Genomic DNA, 11684 nt, shown 5'->3' on the forward strand with positions numbered 1-11684 from the left:
CTATTAGAATATTAAAATCTAAAATGTTTTGCAATTTGCTCTTCTGCAGAGCCCAAAATGCCATAGGAGAATAGAAAATGAAAAGTAAAAAGGCAGTGGAAATAAGTAGTAGGCCCTCCAGGTTTGCTTCTGTGAAGCTTTCAGAAGCCTCATTCATGAATCACCCAGTTATGTGCTGTGGAAAATCTCTGCTCTGTAATAGGGAGTGCCTGTTCTATGCACACACTGCAATTTAAAGCTTAGGGAGAAGTGCTACTGCGGGCTCCGTGTTTATGTCTGGAGGCTTTATTCCAGTGATACATAAACAAATCACTCCAGGCCACTGCCAAATTCCTTCCAGCCAATGGTAACCACTGCTCAGTGATGTCATTCCATAACACCCAAACCTTATAAATATTCTCCATCCTAAGTCCTAGGCAGCATCCCTCACTCAGCACTAATTCTAGCCTCAGTTACAGCAGACAGACAACAAAGATGAAGAACTCGTTGATAGATTGGTTGATCTTTTTCCTGGATAAGGTATCAGTGGTTGCCAGCTTCAAACTCTTTAGCATGTCAGATGAAAGTGAGGGAGATAACCATTATCAGGACATTTCCTATTTTAAACGGGGAGATTTGTTAGAAGTTCCCAGGACTCTGTTTATTCACTTTGGGATTTATTTGGGCAATAACAAGGTCGCCCATCTGATGCCAGATATCCTTCCAGCCCTGACAGATGACAAGTTTCTTACTGACAAAGTCGTGACTAACAAAAGGCTGATCCTGGGTGTCCTGGCTAAGGTGGCCAGTATCAGGGTGGACACTGTGCAGGAGTTTGCCTATGGTGGAACGATAATAGTTAATCACATGGACAGCAGCTTCAAGACAAAACCCCTCTGTAATGAGGAAGTGGCCCAAAGGGCTGAAAAACTGTTGGGGGCCACTCCGTACAGCCTGCTGTGGGATAACTGCGAGCACTTTGTGACTTACTGCAGATATGGCTTTCCTGTGAGCTTTCAGACCGATAAGGTAAATGACATTTGTGCACATCACTCTTGTTTTTTAAGATGTTCTTCTTGTATTGTCATTAGGCAGGAATGTTAGAAAGGAATCTGTTATGATTATTAATGTCATGCATAAAATCATAGACAAACATAAGTCCCCTTTTCCTTTAGCACTTGTATTATCCTGGATACATCATTTTTTATAGTATAGAATGTACTACAAAATGTAAAGATTCTACTCAACTTCTGTATGCAGAATCATAAGAGGTATGGTGGCTCCCAGTCTAATATGTTTTGTCATACTTGTATGGCTTCATACATACACATGCATGTAAATATGTATCTATTCATATGCACCTGGAAAGACTTAGATACATGGTTGCACTGGAATCCTGCTATAGGAATACAGCGAGGCTTCCTTACCACATACTCCATGTATCTGTACTGAGATTTGCAAGGTAAATCACTGCATTGACATCCACTGACCTCTGTGTTCTCCAATGAAGGTAATCACTCTGCTTATTCTACCTCTGTGAAAACGTGGTGTAGTAAGGAACACCTCCAACCTGCTCAACACAAAGGAAACTCATGTGTGCCTATTAAAGACACAAGTGTGAAATGCACATAGGATCTGATCACTAAAATAATAGCAAAATATATGAACTATCAACAAATCCATTTAATCACTTACAATCATATCATGACTAATTATATTTGTTATAGAGAAAAAATATCTCTGTTACTGTCTGTTCACAGTGTGGAGAAAAGTGAGTGCTTTTATTACCCACAATTCATAAAGTATATCTAAAAACAAACCTTTTTTTCATATATAAAAAAACCCTTTATCTTTTTGGCTGCTTATGTCCTAATGGTGGGATTTCTCTAAACTTCCTCTTCTGTAGACTCAATGGGAAATTAAAGGATATTTATCAAAGGTGAGGGTAACCCCCCTTCAACTAGCCATACATTGCTCAAATTTTGGCAAATTCCTGCTGAATCGGGCAAAAGTCAAGCTTCAGGAGGCCCTGTCAGCACCACCAGGCTCAACAATTTTTCAATTTTGCAATCCCTGTCAGGTCAAAATTCCTTCATCTGTGTTTCGCTTGGAGGGGGAACTTCTGGATGGGGGTATTTCTATTTGGGGGAATTAACTGAAATCTAAAGATGTATGGCCAGCTTTAAACATTTGTCTGGTGACAGTTAAAAATTTTGGAATTTCCCTCACTTTTATACTGGTGAGATTGACTACCAGGGCCAAAAGAGAGAGTGAATTTCCCAAACAACGGCACACACATCAATTAAAATCTGACAGGAGTTCTAACCCTTCACCATTCTGTCCAAATCTATAAAGAAAAGAGATAAGGGCTTTAGATATGCTTTATACATGCATGTAACGTAAAGGAAGAGTTTTGCCAGTTAATACGTTACAATAAATATATAAGGTTTTGTTTATACAATATTGATAGCAGGCAATTAAAATGGCTATTTCTAGGGAAGGAATCTTATTAAAAAAGATGTTCCCTAACATTATTGGTGATATGGGTAACTGCCAAAACACTAAAAAGATCTTTTTGCTGTGTAGTCATTTTTCAGGAATAGGAGAATAAAGCTGGCTATACACCAGAGGCTTCCCCAGGCAGAGTGTCACCCGGAGCAGCTGCTGGGTGTCATCCACCGGGGACATCATCACGCACGCGTGTGACATCATTATGCATGATATCATCACGCACACGTGACATCATCACGCACATGCTTAATGACCTTCCTCACACTTAACATGGACACTGGTAGAGAGCGTAAGGGACATTCATCCGGCAGGATAAGGTATGCCGTCGGGTCCCCTCCTCTCTTTCACAGCTATCGGGCACTCGGTCATGGATTCTTCAGAGGGGGTGCCACTAAAATGACTGTGATTCATTTTGGTGTCACCTGGTGCGGGACACACCCTTCGCACCCCCCTTGTGACATCACTGCCATAAACCATTACAATTTAATTTGAAGAAAAAAAATTCAGATAGTCTTCTGATTTTCTAAAAAAAGAAAAAATCAAATGAGAAGGATGGAACATTTTTACTGAATTAACAAAATTCAACAGTGAATGTGGTTTTCATGCAAGAAACTTCATTCATTTCAAAATCAAATGTTGACATTAAATACAATTTCAAACAACATTCTACAAGCCTCTGATGGCATTATGAAATGTTCTGATTTTTTCACATGAAAGTTTCTTAAAAAATCTACCAGTGTATGGCCATTTAGCTCAAATGATTTTTCAAAAAGCCATGTGTGCAATAAAAGTTGAATTTTGAATTTTTTTCTTAGGACACTTAAAAGAGAGCTATGGCCCAACCTTTTGTGGCCATAGTTCTTTTTAGGGTCACAGGAGGACATTTACTATGTCCTCCAGTGACCCAAAACTCAGCGTATAGTGGACGCTGCAGCTGGGAAAGATCTCAACAATATTGTTGGGATCCACCCCACCACCAGATTGACTGGAGGCAGAGCCAGCTGTGCCCCCCATCCGGTATGCGCTGGAGGAGCAGTAAGCGCTAGAGGAGCAGAGAGGGGAGGGGGGAATCCCTGCGTGGAGCAGTGACTGACAGTCTCCGCTCTCTGCAGGAAGAATATCGGGAACTGAGCGATCAGTGGTATGTGATTACTAAGTTCTCAATCTATAGAGCCGGCGTGTGACACCGCAGGTTCTAATGATGGGGATGAGTGTATTTCATTCTCCCCATAATTCTCCTCTAACACCACAACGATCATATGTTAAGTACAAAAACCCATCTGATTTCAGTTTGCTGGATTCAGATCAGTGAAATATTATCTCTGATTGGTTGCACTGCAGTGCTTGCACATTTTTACTGCTTATGCCTCAGTATAGTTCTGGGTGATTTTGTGAATGGGCAAAAGCTAATGTACAGTTGGCTTTGCGGTGCCTGTGCTTGGCCCATTTCCCATGCAAAAAAGATCCTAATGCCCTATTCTGCTGATAATCGATCCATGCATGGGCTGCCCTTGATGTTCCTGGCTGGTGGATAATAATATCCAGCTCCAACCAAAAGCTTTTTGTTAGTTTTGGACAGAGTGGGGAAGAGATAGAACCCTTGTCAGGTTATTACTATGCTGTGGCCTCTATTGAAGAGATTCTTCCTCACTTTGTGCCAGGACAGGAAGTAAAGGGAAATGTCAATAAAGGAGATTTCCTGTCCCTTGACCCTTGACATTTCTTATCACAGGGACAGAAAGTAAGGTGAAATCCCAACAGGGTCACAAGCTAAAATAAAATCTTAACATAACTATTGACTCTTCCCAGGTTTCCAAAACAACAGAAACTAAACTTTCAGGATGGCTACACCTTTTTATTTACACAAATGATTGACATATTGAGGCCATCCTGAATATCTCTAAATTTCTGAATATCATTGTGCAATGTCAGAACTGTTCCAGACTGGATTGTCCACCTGCTGCCAAGAAAGTACTAGGTGATCCAACTTGCCATTGTATGGTCAATAGTACACTATGTCAGCTGTACACATTCTGGAGGGAAACTTGAGTAGACTAGTACTTTCTTGGAAATTAGCTTGATATTTTACTAGGCAAGTACATTTATTCATACAGGAAATCATACTATGAAATCACTGTCTGTTCTTGCATGAAAAAAAGTTATTTTACTCAGTAGCAGTAAAATGTGTTATATGGCTATGAGAACAAAACTCTCATTTATGCCAGGCACAGACTGTTAACTCTGTATGTGAAGAGGCTGAATTATAACACATTATTAATTACCTGCTATAATTCTGTGTGTTCTAGTTATTCGTCTGCTGACAAGGGAAATGAGAAACAACAATTTTATGTTTTCAGTATCAATCAAGGTGATTTTAATTATCACCTTTTGTATCATTTGTCATACGATTATAATATGAAATTAAATACAGTATAATAGAAGTATATTCCTGCCTCCTAAAACTGTTAGGGGTTAGGACACATCTTTTCATCTTTCTGGCTCCTGATATATCCTTGTATTATGATATGACTCTCCATAATTCATTCTCCTGATACCCCCATACAGGGGCAGACTGGGACTCTGGGGCCCCTAGGGGGAAGAAAGGAGGGCCCAGTGCAAAGCACATCATGGCATTAAGTGGCACAGCTTTCAATGTGGCAAAAGTTGGGTGACAAATCGCTACAATAATCTGCATTGCAATAATCCACAATCACTTTTACTCTGTATACCAGTTTTCTTTATAAAACCCCAACGTCTTACTTTTGCACTCTGCAGGCAGAAATACATGCATGCGGGCTCCCTCAAGCTTCCTGCTGATGTCAGGGAGGTGGCTAGGCCTGGCTATGTTTTTGACAATCAAGGGAGCTGTCAATTACAGCCAAGCCATTAATTTCCCACACATTCTACTTGTACTACCCTCTGCCATCTCCTAAAAACTACAAGGTAGAAATGTACAGATTGTACAGATCTGTTTCCTAATCCCTAGGAGACAGTACAGGACAAGATGCCTACTAGGTAGTTGTAATTTCATTTTTAGGACACATATTCAAGGCCCACCGGGGGAATTCCCCTGTCCCCCTGCGGGCCAGTCCGCCTCTACCCTCTTATCTCCTGTTGCCACCTTTGTGTAATGGCATGTATCCATCCTTCTTTCTCCTCTTAACCCCCCATGTGTTATGACACTACTCTCCATATTTCAATCTCTTTTCGACTCCTATGTGTTATGACATGTGATGTCTCAATCTTTATATCTCCTGATCCCCCTTTCATGTGTTAAGATACTTCTCTCCATTTTTCTGTCTTCTGTTCCCCACTTTGTGTTATGACATCTCCATCTTTCTTTCTCCTGTTAACCCCCCCATGTGCTATGACACTGCTCTCCATAATTCTCCTGTAACCTTCTTTGTGTTATGACATGTCTCTATCTTTCTTTCTCTTGGTCCTCCCTTCATATGTTATTATACTTCTCTCCAACCTCCTGTCTCCTGTCGTTCCTTTTTGTTATGACATGTCTCCGTCTTTCTTTCTCCTGGACCCAACTTCATGTGCTATGATACTTCTCTCCATTCCTCTGTCTCCTGTCGCCCTTTTGTGTTATGACATGTCTCTAGCTTTCTTTGTCCTGTAACCCCCCTTCCCCATGTGTTAAGAAACGTCTCTCCATTTTTCCATCTTCTGTCACTCTTTGTGTTATGACACATCTACACCTTTCTTTCTCCTGTTACCCTGTTGTGTTATGACACTTCCATTTCTCTACCATTTTTCTGTCTGCTGTCGCCTACCTTGAGTTATGACACATCTCAGTCTCTCTGTCTCCTGTCCCCTCCCTTGTGTTATGACACCTCTTTTCATTTTTCTGTCTCCTGTCATCTCCCTTGTTGTTGACACGTCTCTCCATCTTTCTGTTCTTAGGTAGAAATCACAGGTGCCAAGTAAGGAGTGTACTGCTCTTTAGTTGGCAGGCAAACCAGTTTCTGAGGCAGGATTTCCTTTGCTTCCAAAATAGTAAAGCTGGATTCTAATTCTCACTGGGTTTCAATACACACACACACCATTATAAGCTTTCTACATTCTCTTGCTCTGTCTTTGCTCATAAAGCATTGCATTTTAACAGACACTTTCTCAGCTTGCTAGTTTTATTTCAGAAACTGAAGCCAAAATGTTACAACCAATAGTAGTATAGGGATGAAAGTAATTATTATCTACCTTTTTATATGCATGTTTAACCATTGCCACGCTCATTTATAAAATCTGGAGTAATCTGAAGTTAAAAAAAAAATCTGTTGCCATAACAGCCAAAAAGACATTTACTCTATTTTCTAAACTGTACTTATGTTCTCCAGATAAAGTAATATACAGTAGTTGCATTTTAAATGTTATATGGTCCCAAATACATGGTCAAAATATATATCTTGCCAGAACCTTTTGTTTCATTTTTATATAAAGTAGGAAAGGGTTGGAACTTCTTTCAGGCATTTCAGGCCAAACCAAGAGCAATAAGTATGACAAGAGTATAGCAGGTTCATGAGATTAGAAGAATTAGTGTGGATGACAACCATCCTTGAATAAAGTCTGTAATTTATGAGTATTTGGCCATTACCACATCTCACTAAGGTCACATAGGAAAAAAGGTCACATAGGAAAAAAGGGGGTTCTTCACAGTAAGATCAGTTAGGGTCTGGAACTCACTGCCACAGGCGGTGATTTCAGCAAATAATGTGGAATTGTTCAAGAAACTTTTGGACGATTTCTTAAGGGACCGTAATATACAGGGGTACGGGTACTCCTAGAATGAGATCCTAATAGGTTGGACTTGATGGACTAATGTCTTTATTCAACCTCAAATACTATGTAACTATGTAACTATGTAATACATAGGAATGTTGGTCAGCGGCGAATGCACCTTGCCTGTGTAGGCAAGAATCCGAGCACCGGCTTTGCCAGCAGGTCCACCCAGTACTGTCTGCCTGCAGAAAACTACAGGAGGGGGCTGACACAAGACCAGTCACCCTGCTCAAGGAGAGAGAGCAGGAGTGACTGGTCTTTATTATAGGGAGCTGTGCAGAGGCAAAGTTTCACACTGGATTACTGCACAGAACTGGAAGAAATACACAAAGCACACCAAGGTTCATGTAAGAATACACGTCTCTTGCCTTAGACAGTATTTGCTTTTCTTGGAGTTCAGCTTTAAAGTTCAAATCACCATACTTTATATAGGAGCAATTGTAGGGTAACATTGCATACAGAAACCAAAGCTGGGTAAGAATTAAGTCTCCCACAATTGTGCTATTGGGATCTTGGCTGGATTTTGTGGGCACTAACTACTACATCTATATAGGGCAACAAAAGTTCCTTGACAAAGACACTCATGACAGATTGGAATTTCCGAAGAGCAAGGAGTGATAAGCTTTGCTTGAAGAGAGTAATTATACCATATAAACTAGGTTGCTTAAGACAGTTCAGGAGTTCCTGTAAGTGTTATTACCATTTTAAGGAATTGGGAGAGTGTAATTTGAGAATATAGACTCAGGCTGACAAGTATTTATGGGTAATGAGTAGATAGCAAAGAAGTGATTCATATTGTGATGATACTTTAATAGGTAATATCCAGTAAGTCAAAATATACTTTATATTTTGTACAGCTTGAGGGGTCTTTCTGAGTCGCCATGCATAATATAAATCTGTAAAGTTTTGTACTAGCCAGGGATTACCAGTATAGCAACACAATAGCAGCACAGCAAATGTGATTTATGGCTTAAAGCCCAATTGAAACATCGGTTTAGTTCAGCTAAATGCATAAAAAAGGGGTTTGATGTTTTATAGCTTGTTTCCTTTCTAAAGCAGGCACAATCATAATAGAAAAGCCTGTCCTCTGCCAGCATGCTGCAGATTGGCACCCTTGTTCTCTTTGGGGAAGCAATGATTTCATCCAACGCCCCTTGTGAGTCTGCAATCAATAAAGCTCATGCTCCTTGCTGATTGGAGAGCTATAGGACTGACTCAGCAGGGGGTTTGTTGGGCCTCTGCATATGAAATCACTGCCTACCCACAGAGAGCAAGAGTCCCAATCTGCAGCATGCTGGCAAGGGATCAGGTTGTGACTGATTTTTAAAGAAAACAAACACTTTTGCTTTGATACATCTACAATGTATATAGCTGATTTATGAGGGTTCAGTTGGGCTTCAAGCCAATCACAATGCAAACTTCCTATCAGCTATCCAAAAGTTAAAATTAACCATTCGTATACTACAGCACACAGTGACAGCTAGTTGGATGTGGAAATGGCAAATACAGTAGATCTGTATATGTATTTGTTAAATCAGTGTTCATCAAAGTGTGAGACTTGTACAATTAAAGGAGAACTATGAGATGAGTGATTTCCACTCACCTCATAGTTCTAGCCGACCTGTGACAATGAGACTGACGCAGGTTGGCTCAGTAGATCGGGAGGTGAGCGAACACATACCGGCGTTCCCTCACCCCTCGATCCTGTCACGGCTCTCTGCCACACCCCGGATGTCAACTGGTTAACAAAACACCTCTTCATTATAAAGGGCACATGACAGGGCTCGAGGTTTATGTTTAAGACAGACCTTGTGGGAAAATATGTTTTGTTTTCTTTGTCTGCTACCTGTGACAGGCACTAGTGCATGTAAGTCTCTAGATAAATGCTGTGACGGGTATAGAATGGCTGAAAGCTCTGTTCGGCCAAAGATTTTCCAACCTGCTCCTTAGATATGATTGAGGAATGTCGGGTAGAAGGGTGCCAACAGCAGCACCCACTGTGTGAATTTTGTCTGGTTCATTAGAAACTGGCTGAAATTCAAATTGTGTATACCCTACTTAAAGCTGGGTACCCGAGCGCAAATTTCAGCCAAAATTCACTACGTTGGTGACCCTATTCCTTCAGTAGAAGTCACTCATTAGATCACACTTTGCCAAAGGAATATGTTGGACAATCATTGACCAAGCTGATTGGCTGCAAGCTCCATTTGGGTGGCCGCTGTCAGAATACAATAGAAACAGTATGGAGTTAATCCATCTATGCTGTTCAGCGTGGATGGAGGAATCTGTTCTTTTTTTTCATTTCAGCCTGCTGGTTGAACAAAAAATTAGACCCGTGTATATCTTACTTAAGGCTAGGTATATGTCGGCTGTCAGAGACTGCCTAACTCCACCTGCGTCTGCCTATGCTCTGCACATCTTGCACAGAAGCTTTTAGCACTCAGCCAAATGTTGCAGGCAGGAAGGTCACATTGCCTCTGGTTCACACTGTGTTGAGCACACCCAGTTGCAGATGGAGCTTTACCAGACCAAAAAGCTTTACCTAAACCTGCCACATACTATATACGTTACTGTCCAACATCCAACCAGGTAGACTGTTGCACTACATTGTTGTTGGTAAATCTAAAGGAGATTGTATAATCAGATGTATTGTGTGTGGCCAATTTGGGTCTAAGCACCAATGGACTGAGTTTTTCTTAATTTTGTTGCCAGATCTCCAGCAGCCATGTGCTAAAAGACCTGTTTCCTTTTCTCATTTGCTATGAAAAATCTTTTTTTCAGCAATATGAAGGAACGCTTTGAGTCACATGTTATACTTGTGCACTGGGCCAGCAATCGCAGTAAGCTTGGAATATTGTGCTTGGTCTAACTTAAATAAGAATCAAGAAGAATTATATTTCTGATTAAGAAGAAATGTATTTATGAAACATATTATTATTTAGAATGTTTAGGAATTAGGATCATTGTTTCAGAAAATAATGAATATCTGTAGAAGAAAATCATTTAAATTGTTACTTTTTTTGCCACAGCTTGCTCCTAATCACTTTAATAAACATTTGCCTTCTTTTCTAGTTTTGTGAAGTTGTCAAGAGGATTATCAGAGACCAAAGAAGTGTGTTTCTTTCCGCTGCCTCAGGTCTTATGCTAATACTGTGCCTGGGAATGGAGCCTTCCACCACCCTCCCCAGTCTTCTCATTACTTTCACTCTGTGGATGGCAAGCTAGTGGCAACAAATATTCCACACCTTGTATATAATGCTTCTTGTAATATAGTGTATTTATAATAAATGGATACAAATGCAAAATGCACTCCTTTTGCTTAATGTTTGTACAAAGATTGCATTGATCCATTTTGTATTGTAAAATAAACAATAAACCAACCTTGCTTACATGATTTCTAATACATGTGTGTGTGTATACATTATATATATAAATATAGATTTTTTTTAATGTATTTATTTTTGTGCTTTGAATGGAACTTGCAAACACTTATATTTTATTAATTACAATGAATAGTTTAGAGCAGCTGTGCTTGATTTTTACTCTTACGGATATGAGTAATATGAGACATGTTCTGAGACTGTTACTTTGCTGGGGGGGTGTAGGATGACACCAGTATCAATCATTTCCTCAGACGTCAGTAAAGCCATCCATTTACTGAGTAAACAAGATACTGTAAACACATTATAATAGATATTTATTCCTTCTGTTTACGTCCATTCTTTCACAATAATTCAGTATACGTCTACTTCAAATACACTTTTAAGGCATGAAGCTAATAAAATCAGAGTAGGAGAACTCATGCAAGTGCTATAGTGAACTTATGCAAGTGCAATAGCTAGTCTGCTATTGGCTATTGCAAATTCAGATAGCCAATAGCAATCAAGCTATTCATTTCTATGCATTCTTTTTTTTTTTACTCTGCCGGCGGCCGGCGGCTCCGATATCAGAATAAAAACAAAACAGACAGCAGGGAAAGGTTTACTTTGCTAGATCGAGCAGAGTAAACCGCTCCGGGAGAAACTATTTCTCTCCAGGGCGGCCAGGAGCCGGTATCTGATAGCGGGAGACTCCCGGAACGTCCGTGAGAGTTGGGATGTCTGTCCATGTTCCTATTGGAGAGATTTCCTATCACGTCTTGTTCTGAGAGCAAGTGAGGGTAAATCACCCCAATAGAGACACAGGTGGCAATAAAAAATCTGAAAAGGGCTCTATCTCTTCCTTTATCCAAAACCAAATCATAATTTGACCATGACCAAACAATACGCTTTTATCTTTAATTTTCAGATCTTAGCTGAGCAACCTGAGGAGAGAAGCTGATTTGTTACTGTAGACAGCTGCCCCAGATTCTGTCTGTTCCAGTTTTGATAAATCCCCCCTCCCCCCAGTGTATGTTTAGCCAAAGTTTT

At 40.2% G+C, this 11684-nt stretch overlaps 1 protein-coding gene across 1 annotated transcript; it reads left to right on the forward strand.

Moving 5' to 3' along the window:
- The first annotated feature begins 435 nt into the window (after window positions 1-435).
- LRAT (lecithin retinol acyltransferase (phosphatidylcholine--retinol O-acyltransferase)) lies at window positions 436-10611 on the forward strand. Its single transcript, XM_018557940.1, has 2 exons — window positions 436-1008; window positions 10348-10611. The coding sequence occupies exons 1-2, from the start codon at window positions 475-477 to the stop codon at window positions 10498-10500; spliced, it is 687 nt and encodes a 228-aa protein (XP_018413442.1). The 5' UTR covers window positions 436-474; the 3' UTR covers window positions 10501-10611.
- The last annotated feature ends 1073 nt before the right edge of the window (window positions 10612-11684 follow it).

The sequence above is a fragment of the Nanorana parkeri genome, unplaced genomic scaffold (assembly GCF_000935625.1).
Source record: "Nanorana parkeri isolate BGI_ZX_2015 unplaced genomic scaffold, ASM93562v1 scaffold311, whole genome shotgun sequence".
In the NCBI taxonomy this organism is placed as follows: Eukaryota; Metazoa; Chordata; class Amphibia; order Anura; family Dicroglossidae; genus Nanorana; species Nanorana parkeri.

Coding starts and splice junctions, on each gene's coding strand:
- LRAT (XM_018557940.1), top strand. CDS start 475: ATGAAGAACTCGTTGATAGATTGGTTGATCTTTTTCCTGGATAAGGTA. Junction 1,009..10,347: donor TGAGCTTTCAGACCGATAAG/GTAAATGACATT, acceptor CTTCTTTTCTAG/TTTTGTGAAGTTGTCAAGAG.